Source organism: Aythya fuligula, chromosome Z, assembly GCF_009819795.1.
Source record: "Aythya fuligula isolate bAytFul2 chromosome Z, bAytFul2.pri, whole genome shotgun sequence".
NCBI lineage: Eukaryota > Metazoa > Chordata > Aves > Anseriformes > Anatidae > Aythya > Aythya fuligula.
Window position 1 is genome coordinate 26,599,279 of NC_045593.1, and position 27,396 is coordinate 26,626,674.

At 39.1% G+C, this 27,396-nt stretch overlaps 2 protein-coding genes across 2 annotated transcripts in view; both read left to right on the forward strand.

Moving 5' to 3' along the window:
- The first annotated feature begins 555 nt into the window (after positions 1-555).
- On the forward strand, positions 556-21,327 carry LOC116500536 (ankyrin repeat domain-containing protein 31-like). Its single transcript, XM_032205615.1, has 9 exons — positions 556-653; positions 1,417-1,472; positions 3,019-3,089; positions 6,414-6,460; positions 7,078-7,172; positions 8,193-8,233; positions 14,144-14,812; positions 17,489-17,766; positions 18,540-21,327. The coding sequence occupies exons 1-9, from the start codon at positions 556-558 to the stop codon at positions 18,712-18,714; spliced, it is 1,530 nt and encodes a 509-aa protein (XP_032061506.1). The 3' UTR covers positions 18,715-21,327.
- LOC116500537 (ankyrin repeat domain-containing protein 31-like) overlaps positions 21,277-27,396 on the forward strand; it is a gene marked incomplete at its 5' end in the record, with an annotated part of 29,100 nt that continues 22,980 nt past the window's right edge. Inside the window, 2 exons of the mRNA XM_032205616.1 lie at positions 21,277-21,466; positions 24,154-24,296. Of these exons, the coding sequence (XP_032061507.1) occupies positions 21,277-21,466; positions 24,154-24,296 (333 nt within the window). The remainder of the gene's footprint in view (positions 21,467-24,153; positions 24,297-27,396) is intronic.

The following is a 27,396-nucleotide window of genomic DNA, read 5'->3' on the forward strand; positions in this document are numbered from 1 at the left end:
TGTTTTTGCTTATTTGAATAGTCTGTGATGGAATCTAATTTAGAAATTAATCTGAATGCTTAATTTTATCATCAAGCTCAGTGTGGGCATGAGTCAGAACCATGATTTGGAATTTATAGGGATTGTATATATATATGGAATAAGGTTTCCTGCGGTATATTTTTTATTTCGATTCTTATTTTTGTATCTGCAGCTCTCCCTGGCCCACAGACCAGCTTGACTCTGTCAGTGACCATGGCAATAGCGCTGGCCCGGCTGCTGTGGCCATGGAAGGCAAGGCTGAGGCAGCGCAGGCCTGCGTGACGAAAACGCTTCCATTTTAAAGGTGATCACCGGGTTACCAGCCGCAAATATTGCAAAACCCACAACATTTCAGTATCTTTACTAATAATTCCGTATCGCGAATGCCCGGCCCCGCTCCCCACAAGATGGCCGCCACTCCTGAGGAGACCACTGGGGGGGGGGGGCGGGAAGCGGGGCGGGGCGCGATCGCGGGGCGCCCGGAGGAGACGGAGAGGGAGAGGAGGGGAGCGGGGAGGCGGCGGCGGCGGCGCCATGGGGGAGCTGATGTGGAGCAGCGACAGCGAAGAGACGGTGGTGGAGGGCTCGGTGTCGGAGAGCGATGTGGACGACGAGGAGTTCCGCAGGAGGAGGTTCAGGCGGGCGTGGCGCGGGAGGAGCCGCGGGCCCGGCGGAGGGGGGCTGGGGGAGCCCGCGCCGCCCTGAGGCGAGCAGCGCCCGAACCCCGGCCGACGTCCTGCAGGGCAAAGCGTCTAAAACATCTCTCACACAAACAAACACCTCCACGGGTTTTCACGAATGTGTGGTTTTAGCTTTTTAGTCAGTGAGGTGAAAGCATTCCCAGCATCCTGCTTCAGAGAAAATAAAAATGAAGTGCCATCAAATAAGATTGTTGCTCACGTTGGTGCTCTGCAGTTTTAATGCCGTTCTTACATTTTTTTTTTTCCATATTCTTTAAAGTGTTGCAAAGAGCTGAAACTGCCAAGCATCTGCGCTTCTTATTTGTACTTATTTTGAATCTCAATATTGGCTGGTAATACGTGGAAGCGATGCAGTTCCCTACATAAGGCTTAAAATGCAGAGCAACAGTATAATGCGTATATAGCATCATGGTTTGGGAGTGCTTCACAACTGGTATTTTTGTTAGATGGTACTCATCTAGGTTTGCAACATCCTCACAAAGTAAGCTAATAAGGTTTGCCTAAACTGCTTATTGAGCTTATGGGGATGGAAAGAGGGTTGTCCAAATGTTTGATCTCTCTTCTCTTCTCTTCTCTTCTCTTCTCTTCTCTTCTCTTCTCTTCTCTTCTCTTCTCTTCTCTTCTCTTCTCTTCTCTTCTCTTCTCTTCTCTTCTCTTCTCTTCTCTTCTCTTCTCTTCTCTTCTCTTTCTAAAGGTTATCTGTTTTTGATAAGGACACGGATTTAACAGCAGAAATGAAAAAGAATCAAGGTAGGACAGATTCTTTTCTCAGTCTGAGTTTTTTCAGTGAACTCCTTCTGCGGATGTTGCCAGAGTCCATAATGCTGAAATTTAAATGTTGCATTCTTTTGAAACGCAAGTTATCACTAACTAAATCCATGTTTTTAACTGGTAGTTTACCAAAATAAATAAGTAAATCACATTTTGAAAAACCGTTTTGCTCTTAATTTCACCATTCTTTCTACGTGCTATAAGTGAGAATGCTTTGCTTAGGAAGTGCATGAAGAATATCCTTTACATTTCGGTACATTTATGTGCATTGTATTTGAACAGAAGGAAATGAATGGAATATACATGTATACATCCCCATAAACTCACGTGAAACTACAGTAGCATATACTAGTGGAAAAAGTTTTACATTTGTTAAATAGATCCATTCTCTTCAAATACTTAAGTGCATTATTCTAAGTGCATTATTAACTATGTTAAATGTAAATGTGTGCACATTCAATTAACAACATAAAATCTCCTTCAAGAACTCTGTTGAAAGAGGTTACATGAACAAATATCTGGTAGTTACATGACAATTCTACTGTAATGTCCTTGGCTGTTTAACACAATTCATTTCTTTTCCTTAATGTTTTACTCTGGCAATATACAGACTGCCTACTCTTAAGTGACACAAGATATTCTTCAGGATTCTTTTCGTTCATTTTTTTTGCCAATTTGAAAACCTGATTGGATTCAAAACTACCTGTTTTTTTGTTTTTGTTTTTGTTTTTTAATCAAACTAGTCTTAGTTAGTGTACATTTTATCTACAGTCCGTTGAAATCTGAAATTTTTTCCTATTGCTGCCATCGCCTGATGCTGAACCTTTTGAAGTTGCTAAGTAGTTTTGTCTGAGGAGAGACGCATTTGAACTTATCCTTTTGACCTTACCTATGGTTATCCACAGAAATAAGAACTTGGCAACGTTCTTGGTTGGTAAACGATGATTTAAAGTGTGTTCTTTTGACTTGCTCTTCAGTTTGTGGTAGGAGGGGGTATTTACCTGAGGGTTGGGGTTTCTTTTTCTGTTTCTATGAATGTGACACCTTAAAATATTTTTAGCATTTTCCCTGTGGTACTTTATATTAGTGTTATACTTAGAGTTATTATTTCATTATTCATATATTTGTGCATACTTGTCCGGTAGCAATTTGGTGATTAGATGCATATCATAAACACTAATTTCAAGAGTATTTTCTTCATGTCAGTGTTGTGGTTTTGTAGCCTAAGGCTCCAGCCCTGGGGGTTTCCCTTTTGTTTCTCTTTTTATTTATTTATTTTTCTCCAGGGTTCTCCCTCTGTGTAGTCATCTTGAAAAGCATTGTATCTGGAAGTGTACATATTTTTACTCAGTTTTATTCATCTCTCCTATGCTGTAGCTTAAAAAATTTAGTTAGACTGATAAACCATTCAAGTCTATTGCATATTAGAGATTTTGATACATACAGAGATTTATGGAACCATAAGACAACAAAACCGCCTTTTATTACTGCATTTTGCCACTGAAATTTTTTTTTTTTTTTCTAGGAGTTTGCTCTCCAGAAATCGCTTTTATGCGTATAGCTCATGATCATATGTATGGACTAAAAGCAAAACAGGTAAATCCAGTATGTACAGAAATGATACATCTCCTTCTACACATATCTAGCTATTAATAATTAATAAAATCACTGAGCCTGCCATTCTTTTTGTGCAAAACAGATTGGTGGCCTGCAGCTGAAGTGTATTTTATGGGGAAAAAAGTTGTCACATACGTAGCACATTTTCTCCAGGATTGTATCAAAGTCTCTTCCTTGGTATTTTATGAGTTTACAGCCTTTCAGGTTCGAACCTTTTATTATGTTCCCTTCAGGTGTGAAAGATAACTATCTGGGTTGACCAGAATACACCCTTGGTTACTCATAACGGAGCTGTGATCCAACACTGGGACAATTGTTTCTTTATAAAAGAATGAGATAATAATCTGAAAAGCAGAATAAAATCTCTGTTTATGTGGTGACTGGGCAATTATTCTAATCTGTGTGTAATTCTGGGTTCTCTAATCTACCAATTAGCCTAGTTTTTAATGTATTTGGCACAGTCCATAGCCAGCCTATTAAATTCTGTTCTGTTGAGCAATCAGCTTTCCACCCTTATATGGCATCTTCATGTGAATAGAAACAGGTTCCTATTCTTTAACAAAAATTCTTTTTAAGCCTGTGACTATCATGCTACTTACAGTATTGTGGTTCAAAAATAGTATATATTGTATCCTTACCCCAGTACAAGCGGAGATTTAAAAAAAAAAATAAACCATTCCCTAAATTGCAATGGCTATACTGAAAAGACACTCCTTCTACTGAAGTGAATGTTATTAATAGAGGGCTACAGTATAGCAAATAAATTTGGTTGGCTGTCAGCAAAGGAAACACTGAACTAAATTGAAAAGATGTTATTTTAAAGGCTTCTCTCCCTAAATTTGTTTTACTGCTGGAGTTGTTTTGACTGAGGCTTATTCAAGGACAGAGGGAAGGAGAAGTGTGCCCACTTGCTTATTACTTCGCTCCTCTGGGAGCTGATCTGACCATACACTGCCTGAATTAAGTCTTTGGCTTTGTGGCTGTCACCAGAGCAGCCAGTCAGCAATCCCAATAAGGGATTCTTCCAAGTCTAAGACAGACAAACCTCTTCTCCCCAAAATGAAGAGTCAGAAAACCAAAGAATTGTCAAATACGTTAGCAAATAGTTGGGTTAATTCTCACTTTTTTTTATTATTATTTTTTTTAGTGAGATCTATATAGCACGCCACTGGCAGCTTGATCATCAACAGCATGGTGTCAGTTTCAAGTTTAAATGGTTACTGAAGGCAGTGACCAACTGTGTTTGGCTTTCATCCTTACTACTTCCATGTGTAGACTGCAACAATGCGGCTTTTCAGCCACTCCAAGAGCCAACATGGAATGTGATTACACCAAAGCCTTTCCTTTAGCTGCATCCTTGGAAATGGTTTATGTGAATACCACATCTTGATGTGATGTGCTGTGAGGGTTGTGCGGCCAGAGGGTTGTGTGGAGCAGTGAGTTTCTGCAGGAAATGCAGCGCCTGTTCCTGTTGTTCTGAAGAGCCTTGGCTTGTTGTGTACTTGAGGTGGGTTGGCAACAGCTTTGGATGTGGAGTCCTGTCTTTGATTCTGCCATGTAAGAGGCTGTCCTTAAGATTTTTCTACCACCAGAGATTTTGTAGCCTTCAGGTCCTTTCAACCAGACAAGTCATTTCCGTTACCTATTAAAACCCTATTCCATAGGTTGTTCATGCAGGCCCCATGATTCACCTTCGTTGGGCTTTTTTTTTTTCCTTTTCCAGTTTAGTGAAGTGCATGTAAAATTATTAGGTGGCACTTAAATCTTATAAACTTCAGTCTTTTAAACACCTCCAGAATCCCTTCAAATGACCGTGTAAATGAAAGGTCACATGGGAAGAACCAGTTGAGTTTTGCAGGAATTTCCTTACCAAAAGCAATACAGCGGGACAGAAGGCTGTTCCCAGTGTTCCCAGTACATGCAGTCTGTGGCCACAAATACTGCGTGTGTAACTTTCATGATTTGAGAAAACCTCTCAACAAGACTGTTGCTATGAGTGATAGACTGACTTTGCATAGAACCTAATATTTTAGCAGATTATGTAACTCCTTCATCTGAGGTACAGAGGTAGTCCACTGAGCTTTAAGTCACTTCCTGAGCAATGTTACCCAAGCAGAGATTTACTAGTCATGCTGCTATCCTCCAGACCTCACTTGGTCTCTGGATAATGTTCAGTGTAAATATCCAGGCTGATTTGTACTAAGGATATATTTAGCAAAGTCAATAACTTTCTGCCAGCTATGCTGTTGCCATATTTTGGAACTAGATCAGTCAGTAATTATTGCATAAGCTATTTCTAAAAGATCTGTTCTGTTCTTTGGAACCTTTCAGTAGTCATTCCTGCTGGGTGATCACAACTTGTTACTTTTCAGCTCTTTGCTAAAAAGGTTGTGATTATTGTGTAACTAGTACCTAGTGCAGGCTGAGTAAGTCATCGTTGCGTGTCCACACAAAGATGTTGTTTCCCAAAGTTATAGTTCTGTGAATGTTCTCAACTACGTGCCAATAATTTGCTTGAAATTGCAGCCAGTAATACTCAATCTTCACCTCATCTAGAACTCTTCTCCAATTCATTTGCTTGTCTTCATCTTCCCTAAGTTGCCTTGGACTTTGCATAACGTCTTCATTTTCAAAACTTGAGATTTTTCTCTCCTCAGAGTGCAGTCAGAGGCACAGAAAGCATCCAAGCTCCTTTTACTGAAGAACTTGAATTTGTCCCCTGCTCTGACTTCAGCTTTTTTCTTATCTACGTGATCTTTCCTGTGTTTTTGTGCAGTGGCCCTGACTTCTTGTGCCATTTAGAGCTTGTTGATGTGCAGGTCTTGTCATCTGAGAAGTTCCTTAATTCTTCCTTTTCCAGGGATATTCAGAGCTGAATAATAAACTCCACAATATCTGAAACAGCTTGTTTAATTAGAACAAGGAATTGTTCCAAAAAACAAAGGTTAAAATTGGGAGTTCAAATATAAATATCTTGTAGTTTAATCTTCTGATGTATGAAACAGCCAAAGTTCAAAGTAGTCATCTTGTAATTGCATAGGTGTGTTTTCCTCCTGCGTGAGTTTTCATTTACAATCTTGATTTGTGTTTTGACATTTCTTTAAATAACCCAAAAAAAAAAAAAAAAAAAAAAAGATTAAAGAGAAGTGGCTTTTTTATCGTATTAGTAAGGTATGTAAAGACCTGATCCAAAAATGCTATTACAGAAGGAAGAAGATAAGCATATAGCAATGCTGAGAAAGTTAATAATGAAGTACTTTGTTTACTAAGTTGCTAAAACACTTTTCTGTTGTTGTTGTCTAGATACCTCAAGAGAAATATGCACCTGACGAGTCTCAGTCTCTCCTGCAGTGAGTATAGTACATCACACAGGAATTCCAGTCAGGCACACTGTAACTAGACCATTCCCATATACCTCAATTTGTATGTTATTTCATTCCCAATGTCTTACTGTGAAGCAGTTTTCTTATTTGTTTAGTGAAGGATATATTCATGTCAGAGGTAATCCTGTGTCCCATATCGGTCAAACTGTACCCATATTTGTCTGTATTGATGGCATTGCCTTTAATGATATTAGGATATAAGCAGCTAGACAAATAGAAAAAAAAAGTAATTAAAAAAATTATTGGACCTTTTGGTCTTAGAAATTACGGAAGAATTTCAGTACAGGATGGATTTATAACAGAAGGGTGGATTTATAACAGAAGTACAGAAATAAGTAATACAAAATTGGAAGGGGCCTTTTAAATTTAGAGGATGAGTGTACAACCAGAGGTAGCTCAACTCAGGAGATCAGGAAGTCTTAATTACTGCACGCCCTTGTATGCCTCTGAAATAACTTCAGTTGTTTCTATAAATAATTATAAATACAAAACTGCATAAATTAATTTACTGTGGAAATTTTCTTAAGCTGAGACGATTACAATTCATTCTGAATAGGACTTGTTATTTTATTATTTAATTCTAGGGGCTGGATAAACTATCCATTGCTTACTGAAAATATTTCTAAGCCTGCTTTCTCACTAAATTCTGCAGCAGAGGGACAGCAAAATAATTCTTTAGGTATGTTGTACACTGTATGAAACTGCAAGTTGCTCTAGGTATAGCAAAATCATTTGAGAAGCTGAAGATGAGTATCCTTATAGATTGATTTAGAGTCTGAATATATGTGACCTTTTCAACTGTTGCTTAGTTTTCATAGTTGCCTGTTAGTACTCTATTAGGACTGTTTGAAAAAAAAAAAAAATCCTAAGCCAGTGGTATATTTCCAGCTTAAAATTACTTTATTGTTACGGAATTTTTTGGCAAAAGTTACAGGTCACATGGTTGTCAAGTGCCATATAGATGTGTCAGATAAGCATGGATGTGAGTAACAGACACTGAGGGTTCCTACATGTTTCTTATTAGTGCTTCCAAGAATAAAAACATCTCTAAGAAAGGAGACTTTAAAATGCTACCACTCCTTCCCCAGATCTGTTTCGCATCTTTCTGCTGCTACTTCATCTGTACTTTTTTTTTTTTTCCGTGTGCTCCCAGTAACACAGTACTGCCCCATCTGTTTTGTTGCTCCTCCTCAGCAAATTTTTGCTAACCAGAACCCATTCACTTTATTTGTGATTAATTTTCACTAAACTGAGTGTAAGGTCATCTTCCCAGGGAGTTCTATGAATATCAAAACAGAGTGATGTGAGGAAGGGATGTGGGACCAGCCCCTTTCAGAGGCGGTATTTTTTTTGTACTGTATCACTTGTATTGTCTAATTGCATTGTAATTACAGAGGGCAGGGAACATGTCTCATCCTTTGGAATGGGTGGTAATTTCAACTCCTGGTAGTCTTTGGAAGCACAGGTCTCTAAATCACAGTTAAGAAAAGTGACAAAGTACCACTGGAACATAATTGGAATATAACAAGGGGTCTAACTAGAAAACTTACTGTTAGGAAATATGAACATAGTCGTTTTTAAGAATGTTTGAGACTTAATCAGAAGGTATAGTCTCATTTTATTAGAAATTATGGAAACATCCAGAGGTCAAATTCAGTGGTAGTACAACTGAAATATTTGTTTGCTCTCCTAAATTTAGATATGACGGTGATTGGATTTCAGAGAGATTCAGAAGGAAAGGTTAGTGTATTTCTACAACTTAATATATAGAAAATTTCATCTAATTGAATTACCATTGGAAAATATTTTACTGAAAAATACCAGGTTCTTTCATTTTTAAAAGCAGGCACATACCTATAGAAACCAACACCGAGCACATTAGATGTAAAGGTCTTGGGCACTAACCTAGGCTTTATTCAGTTATCTGCTTTTTGGGTAGGAACTACAGCTAATAAGCTTACAGGGCGTAAGCAGTAACAGTGAAGCATGGCAAAATTGTCATGACACAGAGTCTATAAGGCTGTGGCTTAAATTGAAGTGGTGAAGACTTCTAGTGGCTTAAAACCTGTTCCCCACCAATGAAAGTTATGGAAAAGGCATTAGGAAGGTCTCTGTGGAGGAACAAAGTATCTGTAACTGTCCTGTTTGGGAGCAGAGATTCATTCATGTTTATAGTGCCGAAATAGGCACTACCAGTCTCTTTATGTCCTTGCTAATCCCAAAGCTGCTCATGAATTACAGATTTCACTGCTGATCGTGTAGAAGCGAAGGCACAGCTTTGGAGCTACCTTTTCCACCATTTGTCAGCTGCCTTCTCAGAGATTTTGAATCAGGGATGATTCCACTCTGGTGTAAGCCCATCTAATTGGGTGTTGCAGGGTGCTGCATATTTTCCTTGTAACTTGTTTCTGCTGCTTCTTTGCCAGCACTAGTACTTGTTTGACCCCCATCATGAAGCGAGGTTTGGGGAACAACTTTCAGACATTGTTCATCTTTTTTTTTTTTTTTTTAAATTTGGCTTTGTTGTTTTAGCCAAGTTACCTTTTCAAGCCAGCTCTACTGAAGATTAGATAAGTGGAAATGCATAGCTTCCAGCAAACATAAGGCTGGGATTGCAGCAAGACTAATTTATATAAGCTTAATGCAACCTAAATGTTATGAATGTAACTCACACGCAACGCTGATTATTTTAAAAATTATATGCTTGTAGGCACTGTTTTTGCCCATAAAACAAAGAAAACCTTGGAGGGAAGAGGGAATACCCCCCATCTTTAATAAACTAACAAAAATTTCAACTACATATTAGTGAAACATCCAACCCACAAGGATCTAGAACAGGAGTTGAGTCTGCAACCACTGACTTAAACATCCAGTGGTCAAATGTGCCTTTGTTACCCCTCCTCTCCTCCTTTTCCTTCCAGCACAGTCCAGTCATGTTTTTTTTTTTTTTTTTTTTTTTTTTTTTTTTGTGGTGATTTAAGTCCAAGCTGTAATGAAGGACTTGAGCATATTTATCTCCATCCAGCAGAGGGAGTGCTGGCAGCATTTCATGAAGAGTTTCTTGGCCTTTGTATTAAATGTCTTTATGCTGTTGTCTACAGCCATGATTTTACTTGTATCTGGTCTGCTACCTCCGCATGGTTATCTCCCACTATTGCCCTTGTGAGGCACAGTGTCATCTTTGTGCTTTTTGATTTTTAGTCTCAGTTCTCTCCTGACTGGCTCACGGCTCTCAGGCCTGTGGATGTTGGACAAGGAAACTCAGTGAAATTAGTTTCTGCAGGAAAAAATAACTGCTATTACCAGCTCCTATTGCAGTGTCATGGACCATCATGAGAATTTCTGCAGCTCTGGCAACATCAGCTGCACTGGTTGTAGAGAAACAAGAGGACCTTGGTGCGTGCATGGAATGCTTGCTGCCATCTGCAGCTTCTTAGGAAAACTGCCATTAGCTTACAGCAAGATACCAGTATCAGAACTTCTTCATGAAAAATATACAACTATCAATATGCAACTATAATAGTGGGTTTAGTAAATAAAACATTCCTATTGTGCAGAATGGAACAAAAATAGAACCTAAATGCCTTGAAACAAATGCCTGTAGAGAATAGCTAAATCAAGTGTATTGAGAAGACCTCCACAGAGGATATTTCAGGTGCCTGGAGTAGGAAGGTTGGGATTTATCACTGATGGTGAATTCTTTCCATATTGGCTCATGGTGACACTGCCAAGATCTGAGAGCTGCAGGAAAACCTATTGTGAGAGGAACCTACGACCATCACAGCTTCTGTGTACTGATTTGAAGAAAGGGCAGGACAGACACCTTGACAACCAGCAGTGAGTCATTGGGCATGTTGTCTTTTTTATGTAGTCCTGGAAATACAAGAGAAAGTCAATAATTAACGTGATCTCTAGAAATCATGACACCATAAATTGAGTCTTACTGAATTTTCTTGATTTTGATAAAATAGCAGCCTTGATTTGTGTTCTGGTTTGCCTGTCACTAGTGTGGCCAGTACCGTTCAAAGTCTTCATGAATGACCTGGACAATGGAACAGCATGAACTCTCAGAAAGCTCACAGACTGTGCTAGGACGAGTGACAGACACGTTGGACAGCTGTGTTGCCAATAGGAGGGACATGGACAAGCTGGTCAGAGAGGAATCACATGAAGTTCAGCAAGGGAAATCACAAAGTCCTTTATTTGCAGAGCTGTAACTGCATCCACCAGGACATACTAGGGACCAACTGGCTGAAAAACAGCTCTGCAGTGAAGGACCTCAGGGTCCTGTGGACAATAAGCTGACCATGGTCTAGCGATGCACACTTGTGGCAAAGGAGGACAATATCCTGGGCTGCACTAGGAAATGTTGCCAGCAGGTCTGCCAGCGGGTCCTTCCCCTCTGTTCAGCACTGATGAAGCCACAGAGATGATAAAGGACTGGAGCATCTTTCACATGAGGACAGGCTGAGAGAGTGGGGACTCCTCAGCCTGGAGAAGAGAAAGACTAGGGGAATCTTATCAACGTGTGTAAACAACTGATAGGAGTGAAGATGACTGATGAAGATGACTGTCAGTAGTCTGTATTTCTCAGTCTCTGTAGTTCAGCACTGTTAGCTCAAGAGGCAATGCACACAAATGAAAACCAAAGATATTCCATCTGAACACAGGAAGACACTTTTTTACTGTAAAGGTGGCCACAAAGTGGAACAGGTTGCTGAGAGAGGTTGTGGAGACTGTATATGTGGAGGTACTCGAAACCTGACTGGATGTGGTGCTGGGCAAAGTGCCACAGCCAGCACTGCTTGCGCAGTGAAGTTGGATTAGGTGATTGCAAGGGCTTCCCTTCCAACCTCAACTACCCTCTGACTCTCTTTGTGTACCTCTCATGTCCTGGTATACATGTATTGCAATTGTGTTCAGCTGAGCACTCTCCCAAAAGCTGGGAGTGTTGAGCCTTCTGAAGCCTTAACTCTTTTGTAGTGATTCTCTCTTATGTGTGTGTTTTGAAGGACTGAATTTCTCTGCTGTTGTTTGACACAGGGCTAGCAGAAATAGGAGTCCCCTTCATATGTCTGCTGCACCCTCATTACTTACACTTCTGCACTATTCAGCCCATTTCTATCTTTTGTAACATTTCCAAGACACGATCCATAGCGCCAAATAGCCACCAGTTTATCAACAACTTTTTAATTGTCCTTGTATCTCAAGATTCACAAAAGCGATTTGAATGCACTGCCATCTGCTGGAAGTATCGTGTCTCATACAAGCTTGTTCATACAGTTCACGCGGAGTTAGACATACAAGGCTTGTCTAAGTCTGGCTTTGAGGCTTTTAACCTACAGTTTCTGTATCTGCAGTCAAGGTTTCTTAGATGAGACTTTGATTTCAGTGTCCTTCTGCTTCCTCCTGTGCGAGGTTCTGAATCAGCTGAGGCTGGATTTGAATGTGGATTTGAATGCTCAGCTCTTACCCAGCGTGTGCTTCCTGGGTGAGATGGGGTGACGAGATTCTGGGCTAATGCTGTAAGGTCAAGAGGATTTGTGCCTGGATTAAGGAGCACCACGATTTGGATTTGTACCAGAAGTAATTGAGACATGAGGGTAGTGGGATTTGGACCAAGGCTTTCTAAGTACCCTGAATGTGTTCAGTGGAAGACATTCACAGATACCATGAGATGGCTGGTATTCCGCCCTCTCCCTCACTCCGAAATAAGCAAGTTAATGCCAATGAGATACCTTTACTTGTTGGTATTCTTTTATAGGAACCCCTTCATGAAATGAATTGTTTGAAGCATAGCTCATCTGGTAAAAGATGGACCTGAACCTGCATTAACCACAATACTGATATTTTACTGCTGAGCTACTGACTGAGGATGAGTTTTGCTCTTCCCTTGAGTGAAACTTTTGTGTATTCATACCAGAGTTACCAGATTGGGGTACACAAAAGAGAGAGTTCCCTGTTTAAGAATCCTGCTGATGCTTCCTTTCAGTTGCCAGCTGGCTCAGCCCTGCTCCTTCAGCAGCTCTCCCATACATTTCCAACAGACAATGGGAGGTGTAGAGACCTTAGGCACTAGGGCTTTAAGTGTCTTTATGGGTAAGTGGCAGCTAAGGATTTTGTTTGGAGAGGGAAAGTTTGGGCTTACGTTCTGCAGATTTTGGTTACTTGTAGTTGCACAGGATAACCCACTGGCATGTACTAACAGAAACAAGTGCTGGAGAAATACAGGCTTTATAGGTAGGTGGAGGTTTTCTGAATACCAGTCACATTTAAGTGTTGGATTTCAGCTGGCATTTGGGTGTTCAGGGTCTTGGCAAATTAGCCACTTATGGCTGACTGCTCCTTCTTCATTAACATAAATGTCAGTTTCACCTACCCTTCATCTGGTACACCGAACCTTTTTGGTAGAAAATAAATAATATACATACCTGCCATTTATACCATAGTTCTGTAAGTACGGAAGGTTATGTCAGTGTTTTCTTCTCCCCAGTTGTTTAAAGTTTGAAAAATTGGAGAAGTGGTCTAAAAATAGACTGTAACTCAGTGCAGGAAAGTAAAACATAGGCAGTACTAAAAAAGGAGCCATTAGCTGCACAATGTAGGAAAGAGCAGATGGGAAAAAAATTTCAACAAGGGATCATACATGCACGTTTATAATGGCTTACAAACTGAACATGTGCCAACAGAGTCAATTTTCTGCCCTTTCTGTTTTATTATGTGTAGAAGAACCTTTAACATATCTGGTAACATAATTTATCAAAAAAATTACAAAAATATGTTACCAGCAGTGTTACAGAATTCTTGCACTGCAGAGTATTGCCACTTGCTGGCAGTAAGAGTCTAAAAATATATTGAAAGAAATTATCTTAAGATCCACTATTATTAAGCAACACCACAATTACATGCAGACATCATATGGAAATACATGTTTTAGGCTTGCAGAAGCATTTGAAGCAGGAAAAGGAAAAAAAAAGAAAAACCTATTAATTGGTATAAAAATGGGTGCATGGGTTGAAAGCAACTGCAAGTAATTCGAGAAACAACAGCAGTATTTCTTTTACAAAAACAGTTGTAGTTTGTGGATCTGTGCCAGTGTAGAAACTCGAATGTGCAGCCTCCAGAGATACTCCTGAGATTTTGACCTAAAGCTTGTGAGGCACAAATGCTCCATACCTTGGGATCCACAGAAACATCTAATCAAAACTTACAGTACGTAGTGTTTAACTGAGTATGCTTTTTATTCTGTATGTCCACTTTCATTATTTCTGTGTGACAGAAGTTTTTAATGCCTTTCTTTTAAGACCTTTTAACATCTTCAGGTCATTGGCAATGGCATAAAATCCTTGACTTCATAACAGATTTAGTCTCTCATTCTGATTTTTACTGCTAGGGAATGTAACAGCTGCTCTGCTTTTGAAACTGAGACATCACTCTAGCCCTTACTAAGAAAGCGTATGAATTCTTAGGGTAGGCTTACAGGTCTTAGAGTGTATGCAAAAAGTGTAAACAAATCATGGATACTGATGACTTCTAAAATAAATGTTGATTACATGCATTTTATAAAGAGTTGTTCCGTTCCCTTTTGTAATTTTTTCTTTTTTTCTTTTCTTTTTTCTTTTTTTTTTTCTTTTTCTTTTTAATGCGTAGATTTCACAGAAAACAAGTTATGAAGGTCTCTCTCCAGAAACAAGCCTGCATCCAGATGCCTTTCTGGAGGAGATAATAGCAGTTTCAAAGGAACAGACACCACAAGATTTATTTCCACATGCTTTAGAAGATTGCCAGAGAACCTGCATGACCATGATTGACACAGATAACAGTGTAAAAGAACAATCCTGTAATAATGATACAGATCTATCATTGGCAACCCTAGGAAATGTTTTCACGGAACCACTAGTGCTCCCTGAACAGAGCATAGAGACTGCTGAACTTGAAGTCAGTGATTTGTTGAAACCTCTCAGTGATTCCGAGAGTCCTAAAATGATAAACCAATTGCATGACATATTAGACTACCAGGGTCATGTCTTTTCCAGTGATATATCAGCAGATGAGAACAGTGATGCCCTTCCAGTAGAGCTTGTGACAGCTCTGAATTCCTTGTCAGGGTCTGTAATACAGTCTGACAGTCCTGTAGCACCAAGCAAGAGACAGCTTACCGCTGAGGAAGAGCAGTTAAATTCGGAACCCAGTACTCCCCAGCAAGATGATGACTGTACACAAATAACAAACCTGTCTGAGCCTCAGCTTCCTACGATTCACGTGGAAGAAATAAAAGCCTTAACAGGATCTAACTTGCAGAGGACAACAAATGAGCAAGTACATAAGTAATTTAATCAGTATTTGAAAAGTTATGTTTATCAGAAGATATTTTCTATAATAGTCAAATTACTAGGAGATGCAATCTTAACAGGGAATAAACTGGCATCAGTAATTTAAATGCCTAATACATTATTTTTGTTTTACAGTATTATTTTAGTTTGTTTCTGTTTTGATATATCCATGTTATGAAACAGGCTGAACTTGCTGGGATGGGAAAATCAAGTGAAGTCAGTGGCTGATGTGGAAATCTAGAGTCAGCATGGAAGTTTCAAAAACTCCTGGTACCAATGCATGTCTTCTTTGTCTGACATAGTTTCCAAGGAAAGTTCCAAACCACTCTTCGGTTATTCCACTGTAACCCACTGGCATATACTAGCCAATTTTAACTCTAGATTTCTGCCTTACCCTGTGTTGTTGTTGTGCTTTTCCCATACTAGAGTACGCTGTTTTCTGCTTTCATGTCCCCTGCCACTGTAGCATACAAATACTTTGCAAGTATTACAAAAAGAAATTATAGCTGTGTCTTTCCCACAGACTGGCAGGGAAACCCTTGCATTCAGGGATTTTTTACAGGTACATTTAGAATTGCATTTAGAATTCAATAACACAAAGGCAGAAATGTAGAGGGGGACATGAAGGGAAAGCGATACCGTAGTGTCTTCCTATTTAGGTTATAGTAAAGGAAAGAGGACACATAGGGGAAGTAGGTTTACGCTAAGGAGTACAGTAGACATCCCTTGTAAATCTGGAATCAGGTTCTCTGTGTTGTCTTGGAATAATCTGGAGCTGAAAATCAACAATAAACCATGTATAACTAGATACTTTAGGTGGTTGTGTAGCCACTGTGCTTCCACAGAACGGCATAAAGCATCCCAAAGCTGCCAGTTGTTTCAATCTATTGTTGGTAATATTAACTGAATATAACAAGGTGTAATAAAATGCTAATTTAAAGGTGCTGAAAGGTCTCTAAGGTAATTCTCTCAGACCCACAGCAACCTACATAGTGGTGGTTTCTGAAATTTGTAGCTCTGTGAAGCTGAATATATAGTTTTACTCAATATTATTACAGTTAAGGCTGTGGAGCAGGGTTCTTTGGGGATGTGGATCTATAATCTATTTTAAAATAATAATCAATTGTATTATTATTTTTTAATGTCTCCATCTGCTGTTTTTGAAAGTAGAAAGTAGGCAGGCAATTTGATGACAAAGAAATCTAGGATATCTGTTTTAGTAACTGTTGCTTTCTGGCAGTATATTGTTCTCCTTGGTTGTTTCTCATCCTTGTTTATTCAGAGGATCTTTCTTGTGGTGAAACAAGGACTCAAAAGAGGAGAGCCTGTACAGCCCTGTAGATGTAATCGGCATGGTAGATAGCTCATTTGCTGTAATATATAGTCCCTTATAAAGCAAGTGACTTTTATTTTCTTTGAAATGTTTTCTTCTCTTTCTCAAACCCTTTTCTCATTGCAGATGTAATGCAATAGAAAGTACTGCATTGATTCAATTTTGTAAACTGAAATATTTGTTTTCACCCAAATGCTGTGTTACAATGCATCATGTCTTGGTCTGAGGGGACCGGATCTAGGTATGGGATTCGACTCCTCATCAGCCTTTCTGCTGAATATGTAAATTCTAAAAATATCAGTGACTCTTCCATTTCCACCTGTGTCCCAGGAAAGGAGTATCAAGTTCTCCCACATAGCTGTGAAAGAATTCATATGCATGTGTGCTGAGGGTGTGCCCTAGGAGCTTTCAGCATTAGTCAAGCGTGTAATAAGCTAATGAGTACTCAAGCCATTTCAGCAACTTGAGAGATGCCTCAACAGCACGTCATACTCACTTGACTAAATTTGTGAATAAACTCAAGTAACTCAAATGAACTTCCATGTGATGACATGTAATTAGGATGGAATTTTTCTCACTGACTGTTAGAGAAAAGCCTCTGGTGTTAAGCAGTAATTTAAGTTCCCCATTGCACATCTTAGGATGAGGTGAATCACTCTGAAAGCTGCTGTTCCTCTTCATCTGTGGTAGGGGAACTGGCATGTTTAGTGTCATTTAGATGCCTGTTTTTTAGAAGGCTGAAGGTAAATGAAGTGATTCTCTTCTGTGGTGGCTGTAGCTTAGGGATGGTGTGTCTTCAGAAACAGCTTCTCAGGTGGTAGTTACTGAGCCTCAGGTGAAACATGGTTCCAGATCTTGTGCACTTTTCCAGATTTGTGCAAGAGTGGAATAAGAAGGGTTAGCTTAAGACGTCATAAATGTCACAGTATATTTTCATGACAGGAGCTTGTGTCCATAGGAAACTGAAATGAATCTGCTAAGTTGTTTCACACATCCAGCTAAACAACTTACAGATAATAATAATTTTTGTTCCCTGTCAGCCAGGCTAGATTTACTACCTAAGTTGTGATTCTGAGTATCATACTTGCCATGGCTGGCTCTCCCACTACATGGTGTGGCATTCTACTTCAGGAGTGCCTCTCCTATGAAAACGTAACGTCTCCGGTATCTAGAATTCCAGTTTCTCACTTAAGAAACTCTGTTATCTGTGAGCACATATATCATTTATAACAAAGTGTTTTTTGAGTTCTTATATTATACAGCCCTTGTTTTAATTGCATGCTTACCAGTTGCTTGTAATATTTTTATTTATTTATTTTTTTGTCACAGCTTGAGGGTGATCAGCAGAAAGGGAAAGAAGCAATTTCAGATTATTGGAGTGCCATCTCTAATGAAAAACAAAATGAGGAGGGAAGTTTGCATTCAGTGGAGACTGTTGTATGTGCAGAAACCAATAAAACAGCATCAGGGAGAACAATGCAGCTAGAAGAGTCCTCCTCAATAAAGTGCAGAGATAGTATTTCCTGTCATCACCACACGCTGGAAGAGACACAGCAGAGTATGTCTCACAATCACAATACAACAAGAAACAAACCCAAGGATTTTAGGTACGACGAAGTCATGTGCAGTATTCTCAAATTTTTCTTTTTATTAATCTAACAAATGTAATTCATACAGACTGCTCATTCCTCACATTAGTGATTTTAGGTGATCCAAAAGTAAAGGTTTTCCTTCTATTTAAAGATCTGGAAGTCGGTTTCTTTACTCTTTACCATTTATTCAGTACTGCCTAAGCTAGCATATATCCTAGCATGCTATTGGAAACTTCATTTTAAAATCAAATATGTTAACCTTCTTAGGTCTATCACAAATACCAATTAATATAGGGAAGAACTTGTTTCTGGAGAACAAGTCCTACGAGGAGCGGCTGAGGGAGCTGGGCTTGTTCAGCCTGGAGAAGAGGAGGCTCAGGGGCGACCTTATCTCTCTCTATAGGTACCTCAAGGGAGGCTGTAGCGAGGTGGGGGTTGGCCTGTTCTCCCACGTGTCTGGTGACAGGACGAGGGGGAATGGGCTAAAGTTGCGCCAGGGGAGTTTTAGGTTAGATGTTAGGAAGAACTTCTTTACTGAAAGGGTTGTTAGACATTGGAACAGGCTGCCCAGGGAAGTGGTGGAGTCACCATCCCTGGAAGTCTTCAAAAGACGTTTAGATGTAGAGCTTAGTGATATGGTTTAGTGGGGACTGTTAGCATTAGGTCAGAGGTTGGACTCGATGATCTTGAGGTCTCTTCCAACCTAGAAATTCTGTGATTCTGTGATTCTGTGAAATTCTGTGATTCTGTGAAAATACTTGTTTTGATTCTAAAAAATCTCTTGTCAGTAAAATTCAGAAACCTGCTTCTAAAGACAAGGAAGATCTAGAAACCAACATGTACCAAGAAATAACTCCAAATGAGGATAAAAATGCTGAGGAGATAAGGAGAAGCAAAAGAATCAAAGATAAAATGAGTAAGATATTCTTTCATACTTATCAGACAGGTTATTTTTTTATTTGAAAAACTATACTAAATCAAATATAATTCATAGCCTTTACAATATATTGTGGCATGAATTTGTTTTAAAAGTTGGCATAAACATTTATTTTAATAATTCAAATTATTAATAATTCCCCTTCCTTGTTTAAATCTGTGTACGAGCAACCTAACAGTTGACTTGTAAACACAAGCTCATTAGGAATCATGAGAATTTTTCCAGGATGCATTTTTAATCATGGAATGAAACATTTATTGTATATTCTAAAAAGCAGAAGAAAAATGTTTTATTACAGAGTGAGAATGTTGATCATAATTCTGTTATCTAGTATTCAGGGTGCAACATTATTCTGAGGGCAATGGCATCCCCAAGAACTGACCGATACAAAGCAGTTTATTTTATTTTAAATGCCTGCTGCTGTTTTTCTGTCTGTTTATGTATAGGATTATAGGCCTTCACTATCACATTCACTGAGCACTCTTTGAAGTATTCTTCCTTGCAGTATTCTTTGTCAGAGAGAAAGATTGCTATTTTTCATCTTTTGAAGGTGAACGCAAAGAAATTCTTTGGCTCATAGAGAAAGTGTGTAGGAGAATACAGACTTTCCACATTCACATGCTTACCCCAGAGCCAGCCTGTAAGACTTGGGTATTAAAAGTTTATTTTTCTTAAAGCCTGCTCAATCTGTTTTTATCTGTGCAGTTACAAACATTTAAACAGATTTAAAGGTTCAGAAGTATTTGAACTGTAACAGCTACATTATCTTACAAAACAAGAATAATTCTACCAGCAATTAACAATCCTTCTCTCTTACAGGGTTTCAGTATTCCCAGTGGAAGTACTATTTTTGTGAGATTTAAAGTTGCATGACTAACTGCTCATCTATTTCATGACTTAGTAGTTTCTACTTAAAAAACAGGCTGTTGTTTTTAGCATAATTTCTGCAGAAAGCATTGCACTGCCTATAGAGGTAGCTTCATGTTAATCCATCTAACAAGTTTACTTCCCTTTTGCATCAAACCTAGCCATCAGGAGCCTGTGAGTCATCTTAACCTGGTAGTTCACTGAAAAAACAGCACCAGTAAAGTTTCATTTTGGGTCAGCAAGCATCACTTGTTTTATGCATGGTCTGACACAAGGAAGGTGGTAGGGAAGGTAGAGTACCAGTGGCAGCAAATAGGTCCTCTTGAAGTAATACCTAATTAAATTGGATTAAGTATAAAAAAATTGCACCGTGTTCAATGAATATTTGCATGGTGTAACCCCTTCTGAAATTCTTGGCTGATTTAGAATAACTTTGATTAAGCTATAAAATGATTAAGGTCTTGCAAGGCTGGATAGGTAGAAGAGAAAGACTTCTCATGTGCTCAGTTGAAGGAAGGTGCAGGGTAAGTCTCTAGCTACTGGATTCTAAAAATCTATGCAGAGTTGAACACTTAAAAAGGTCGGGAGTAGGGGCTTACAGTATGCCAGGATGCACAAAGCAGTGGAGTCATCAGGCTCCATGAGTTACAGCTCTAAGAGAACAATGTCTTTAAAGGTGTTGCTTAAAATTTCTATTTGTGACACTCAGCTGGAGTTTTAGGACCAGCAAAAGGGCCACACAGGTGGAATTTTAGGGACACATCTGCCACAGACTGTGGAGGAGCAGTGGATATCGCATGCACTCCCTGCAAACCTAAGATTTTCCATTAGTAGATCAACTAATGGTCTGAGCCATTTGAGTTTCCTGCAGGCCATCTTCTTGTCTTACTCTTTTCTTTCTTTCCTCCCTGTTTTTCAGAAGAGGCAGCAGACTCCATGCAATGAGAGGAGGTAATGGGATTGTGCTGCTGGTAAAGTGCAGGACAGCTCATCTATATATTGGAAATCATTTTGTCCAAACTGAAGAGCATAATGGGTGCATAATGCGAGACAGCATTTCCTTTGTAAAATAATAAACAAAAAAAAATAATGATGGTTTGCTGTGCTTTTTATGTTTAGTATTCTGACACCCAAGCAGAGATAATGGATAGCTAATGAGGGTTTTGGTCCAACTGTTTTCCTCACTGACAAATAGCTGAGCTGGTTGTGAAGTAATAGGGAAATACGAAGGAGCTAATTTCATTCCCTATCCTGGTGTAAATGCTTCTTGCTCGTAAAGGAGAGGTTTTAAAGCGTAAATGAGTACAAAATCTACTGATGAATTTGGCCGTTAAGAAGAAAGAATTCATTGAGTTGCTTGATTAGCTATTGAAATCTGCTTATCATGTAATGGGTTGTAGCCTAGAATAGCAGTTTTATCAACTGGTGGGAAACAATGCATTTTGAAAAAATGTAATTGAAAAACAAAAGGCTAAACTTAGTACCTTTTTGCGAAGTTATTTTCCTGTGTGGTGAACTTGAGTTGGGAGATTTGTTATGGAATTCACTATGGCCTCTTTTATTGAGTGTGATTGTTATTTACTTGGTAATGTCTCTTTTGATATATTTATTTCTGCTAGATCAAATGAACGTTTTCTCTCTCCAGAAGGCTTATCCACTAATTCTAATGCAATCTGAAGCCAAGGTAAGAGAGGAAATATATTTTTCTGTAAACAGATCTTTTAAATTATTTTTTTTCAGGACTAGAATCCTATTTTGTAAATCCTTGTTGCCCCATATCACTTTCAAGAATAAATAGGAGGAATATTTTTGGTGAGACCTTACTTCATAGAGCTGTTGTTGAAGAAGATACAGACCTTGTACGTAACATAATAAAATCTGGTGCAAATGTAAATGCTCAGGATTATGCTGGTAAGTTACAATTATATTAGAGTACTATTTTCCAAATAAGTGTCTAGCTATAACTAATATTATGAGTTTGTGCAGTGAAAGAAATTGTGGTTTTGTGACTGGTCAGTAGATTATTGAATTTTTATTAGTTTAGCTTGTTAACTCTTTTTGAGAAAGTTCATACATATAAAAGTATATTAGAAAATTTTGCTGAAAAAGTAAGCAATCAAAAACTTAGGCAAAGCTACAATTATGTTTACTTAACCTTAATTCATTGATCTGTGTGTTCTCATCACAATACAGTCCCTTAAGTAAATAATCAACTTAATGTGCTTCACAGATTTTCTTTTAATTCTTAGAGTGTGTCCATCTTGTACAGGGGCTAAGATTTCCAAATTGTGATGTGGGAACAAAAATACGTTGTCCTGCAGTTAAAGACTGTTGCATAATTCAGGCATGTAACAGACCAAAAGTAAGCTAGACATTTTGTCTTCTGGAACATACTGACAGATAAATTGAGTCAGGTGCAGATTTTGTATTTCCACAGCAGAGGACCCTGGCATTTGAACTCACAGAGTGACCTGTACATTAACTTCTGCTAGAGCTAGATGAGAAAGTATTTTGTTGGTGGGTTTCAAAGCCAGCAACTGACAACAGAGGAGCATTGATAGGGTGTTGTCAACTGCAATCTGTGTGAGCAAGTGTACTAAAGTACAGTGGTTCCAGTTTTTGGTCTCATTGCTGCTTCCTTTTTCAGCCTCTGCACCTTTTGCCAGGCCACAGTTTCCTAATCCCCCAGACTCTGGCATCCGTCTTTTGATGTGAAAGGAGCACAACTGCACAAAATGTGCTTTGTCTGAACTCCTTGAAAAGATGGGAAGCTGACCTGACCCTGCTCCTTTCTTTTACAGTGAGGGAGGTGTAACCAGAGAGGAATTGCCAGACCCGTGCCATTTTAAAATCCACTTTCATCTCACTCTGGAAAATCACTGTTCTAATGATTATATTCTGGCCCTGTGCCCTGTCTTTTCCTTTAAAACCCTCCACCAGTAATTATACATATCTTAACCTCATCTTTTTCATTCCTCCTCCACTTCATTATTCTGCTTCAGAACTTTACTGAATACCTGAGGTTGATTTTTTTTCACCTTTTATTTTCCAGACATCAGTATGAGGGATATGGGAGAGACACAGTCTGTGCTCTCAGTTTGAGCCTTGGTTCACAGTCCCCTTAGGGAGCAGAAGAGTATTTGCAATGAAGCTTGTGCTTCTCTATAGTCTGTGGAGAAACAAGTTGCTGAACTGTAATGATTGTCTATTAAACACATTCCAGGTGCAGTTTTTCAGGGGACTATTAGTATATCAGATAAAAGATACTTTTTACAGATGGGGAAATAGGTGCCTTCACTTAAGTGTCCTTCTTCCTCTTTTCCTTAACAGATTTCAAGCTTTATCTCCAGAGTAGAGTTACCAGAGTTTCTTAATGAGCTATAGGTGCTCTATTATATTGTTAAAGAAAAATTCATCTTGAAGCACTGTCAGCATTAGGCGATGTAGAACTTAGCTGAGTTTTGAGCACTTGGGAACAAAGCCTAATAGCACAAAGTTTTTAGGCAACCCAGTGCAATATCCTGTGTACATAATAAAGCCAATTCTGTGCAAGTATACGTTGTTCTGGGTTGGGTAGTGTAGAAGAGAGCCTCAAGAGTTTTACCTTTCCAATTAAATTAAGATATTTTCACTTAATGAGACCAGAACAGTCTTAACAAACAATTTAGTATGAAAATGAAGCTCAGACAACCTTCTAGTAATGGAAGATAGTTGAAGAGTAAGGCTGTCCATCAAAATGGTCTTCTGTAGGGAACGCTAGTTTGAGAGGTGGGAGACAGGAATTGGAAGATCTTCTGCTTTTTCTCTTTTCTCACTGTACAAAGAAAAACGTAATAAATGTTTAAGGAGCTGACATGGAACTATGCTAATCCCAGTCCAAAGACTTGTGTTCTACCTTCTGTTTTTCCTCAACACCTCCTTCATGGGGTATAATTGTTCCATGGACCATGAAGCTAATACCATGGCTTATTCCATACAGCTAGGAATGGATGTGGAACTTCAGTAAGTATTTTGTAATGCTTTCTTTAGAAACTTGAATTTGAACCATTCTTGGATAGTGTTAAAAAACATTTTTGGAGATGTTGCCTTACTGTTTCCATTTGCAAATATATATTTCTAAGATGTGGCCTTATACATAACTCCAGGTTTTTATTTTGTCTCCTCTTTCTCACCAGCCCTCTTTATCATGGCCATAAAAATAAAAAGAAATCCTAGAAAATTAACTTGTTCTTGAAATAGCATATACATTGCCTTCATGGAGAAATAACTAAGGTGGAATAATTTTTCTTTTTTTTTTTTTTTTTTTTTCTCAAAAGAAGTTTCAAAAGAACTATCAAATCTAAACCTAACATTGTTACAGCAGCATATCGTTCTTCAGTGAGTGCATATTTCAACAAAAGACTGAGAGCTCACAACACTTTTGATATTTTAATAAATATTTCTTTATACAACTTACTGTAAAATGCATCAGTTTTCAACTTGTCAATATGTCCTTCTGGAATATTTATCACGTAGAAAATCTAACACTGACCTGTTTTTTTATAAATTACACAAATGCGAAACACAATTTTCAGTTGTCAGGATTTCTTTTTTCATAGGCTGGACTGCACTGCATGAAGCAAGTGTCCGAGGCTGTTACAGGATAGCAAATGAACTTTTGAAAGCAGGAGCTGATGTTGATGCTAGAGGAAGTGAACAAATAACACCGTTGCAAGATGCAGTTAAGGAAGGCCATTATGAGGTATATTCCGATTTTAATGTAAATTGTGGTTTGGGAATAGAAATTATTGTTGTTAATCCAGAAAGTTACGTAGTCTTACTAAATGTGGGTTTGTCCTTTCAGATTATGTGTTAATTCAGGAGTGAATAAGTCTTTTCTGTCTAATTTCTGTTCAAACCGTTGCATTCACAAGATTTATTTATTTATTTATTTATTTATTTATTATTTTTTAGATTTTTTTTTTTGTTGTTATTGTGTAACATTGTTTTACAAGATTTATCCAATAGCATAAGTGAGTTGTTTTTTATAAGTGTTTGGAACAATGGCTGAAGTGCTGAGGAATAGGTTCCTGCTGTTTAATGCTACTTATTTCACATACCTTATAATCACTTCGCAGAGTCATTTCATGACCTGAGCACTCTTTTGGAGTTTTAATGTTTTTTGTTTGTTTGTTTGTTTGTTTGTTTCATGTTTCAGTAAATGTGCATGTATGGTGTGCAGATGTGCAGATACAAGTATACACAGACATTTTTTGGGTAAAAATGCATAGCGTAGACAGTCATGAATACGTGCCTTTGTATTTTAGATTTAATTAGATGTATATGTTAATTTAGATGTATTTTAATCTTAAACAGAAAGGCAACTGAATATTCAGTGTGAATTAGTGTGAATGATGATGGTAAATTCTATGGTTTCATAGTCTGTGTCTGAATTCTAGATCCTCTTTCAGTCTGGTAGTGGTTGCCTCCACCTGCATGTGTCTGTTCTTAGGGTGGCCCAAATTCCTGTTGTAGTTCTGCATGTTGCTTTTACCTGCTGCCTGCTTCTTCCTCTAGAAGTGCACATTTGCTGCCTAACATTTATTAATTTCCATGATTTCTTTTAAAGAACTTTTATACGATATAATAAGATTTGACCCTAAGCATTTGCTCTCTTTCAGTTTCCCAATCAATATAAGACTTAACTTGTTCCTCCCCAGGTACCTCTGGATGAAGAGAGGGCTTTTGGATAACATTTTTTTTCTGAGACCAAGCCCCAGGCTTGGTTTCTACCTGCAGTCAAGAGATTGCAGACTCTTGGGGGTTCATGAAATATTTCTGAGATCACTGAAAGTACCTAAGCTACCGTGTCCATGGTTGGGCATGAAGGACTCTGCATCTCCACAAGTAATATTGAAGGATCAGCAACTTGAACAGTGTTGTAAAAACACTGGTCTCTGCTAGGTCACTTGGGACACTTCTGCACTGGGCTTACATGGCAAGGTTTTGGTAACAGGGGTGGCCTCTTTGCGCAGAGCCCAGCAGCTGCCCCATGTCAGATCAGAGCCAGCTCCAGATGGCTTCAAAAGGGACCTGCTGCTGGACAGAGCCAAGCCCGGAGCAATGCTGGCTGGGCCTCTGGGAGAGCAGATTAAAGAAAGGGGAAAAAAAACTGCTGCACCTCAGCAGCTGGGAGAGAGGAGTGAGCAGCAGCCCTGCAGCCCCCAAGTGAGTGCAGCAGGAGGGCAGGAGGTGCTCCAGGCAGGCAGCAGCAGTTCCCCTGCGGGCTGTGCAGGGAGAGGCCCCTGGTGGAGCAGGCTGTCCCCCTGCAGCCCATGGGTCCCACATGGAGCAGATCTCCACGCTGCAGCCCCCCCATGGGTGGAGGAGCCCCCGGTGGAGCAGGGGCCAAGGAAGGAGCGGTGGAGACGAAGCATCAGGGACTGACTGCAGCCCCCATTCCCCATTTCCATGTGTTACTTGGTGGGAGGAGGTAGAAGGCAGAAGGTAAATGGGGGTAGAAGGTAGATGGGGGGAAGGTGGTTGTATTTTGCTTTTATTTTCTTCACTGCTCTGGCCTGCAAGTGATAGGTCATAAATTATATTATTCTCCCTATGCTGAGTCTGTTTTGCCTGTGACGAAAATTGATGAGTGAGCTCCCTGTCCTTATCTCAGTCCTTTAGCCTTTTCTATTTTGTTCTCCTTTCCCTTTGAGGAGTGGGAGTGAGAGAGTGGTTGTGGTGGAGTTTGGCTGCCCAGCTGGGTAAAACCACCACAGCATCAACATCAATCAACACAAAGCTGAGTTATGAGTTATCTGAGCTGGCATATTCACGGGGAATGGTACTGCACAGCAGGGCTCAGTACAGTTACATCACTGTAGTGGTCCAGCAGGCTTAATTTTTGCTGCTTTGGTAATATGGCATTTGTACGTGCTTCTTTAAAAGCTACTTTTTCTGCGTTGTGTTACTATTGTAGATTGGAAACACAGAATTTGACTGCCTCATTCCTTTCCCCACCTGCAATATTGCAAAATTAATTTCTTACTTCACAAAAATGGTAAGCATATGGAAGACTTTAAGACTTTCTCATAGTAAAATTAAGGAGGAGAGCATACACGTGTGATGTGCAGCTCAAAACCTCATTAAGGAAGAAGTTCTCAACATTCCTGTATGAAAGAGTTCATAGATTTGAGACAACTTGTGAAGGCCAAGAGGGTTTTTGCTGTGAATTGAATACTTTTTTTTTATTTGCTTTGTTGTTAGAAGAATGTATGAATTGAGCAAACTTTGCTAGCAATTCTATCAGTAGCAATCTGCTTAGAAGGAACGAGGGACTTTAAATGCATGGGTGAGGGATAATAGATGATAATAGATGTGGAACAGAGAGAATGGCAAAGGTACAAGTAAAAACACACTAGTGCTGGAATAAGACTGCAGCATTAGCCACAGAAAAGAAATCATCAGATTGTAAATTTTCCATGTTTTAAAAAAGTGTTCTTTAAAGCTAGGTGGAACGTTTTGCCGAAGTGATCGTTTCGTGAACAACAACACAATCAGGCTTTGCATTTTGTAAAGAAGCTGAAATGTCAGTAAGACTGTCTGAATGGGTTTCCTTTGACCTGATGTACTTTATACATCTGAAATAGCTGCCAATTCCCTCTGCAGGCAAAAAGAGTCTCAATAAAGTACACACTTATAGTACACCGTATTTTCTCCCAAAGTAGATGTCTTAAGCAGGTAAACTGACTCATATCCTAAAATTGCTTGTTATTTTCCACCAGTTAAGGGCTTAGGGACTGATGAATCCTAGCTTGTGTTTTGGGAGGCCGTGGCTTAGTGGCATCAGGTTAATCACTGGA

Bases quoted from the DNA above. Each gene is read 5' to 3' on its own strand.
- LOC116500536 (XM_032205615.1), top strand. From the start codon at position 556: ATGGGGGAGCTGATGTGGAGCAGCGACAGCGAAGAGACGGTGGTGGAG. The intron at 6,461-7,077 runs GTGAGTATAGTA...ATTTAATTCTAG, and splicing joins GAGTCTCAGTCTCTCCTGCA to GGGCTGGATAAACTATCCAT. The intron at 7,173-8,192 runs GTATGTTGTACA...TCCTAAATTTAG, and splicing joins ACAGCAAAATAATTCTTTAG to ATATGACGGTGATTGGATTT.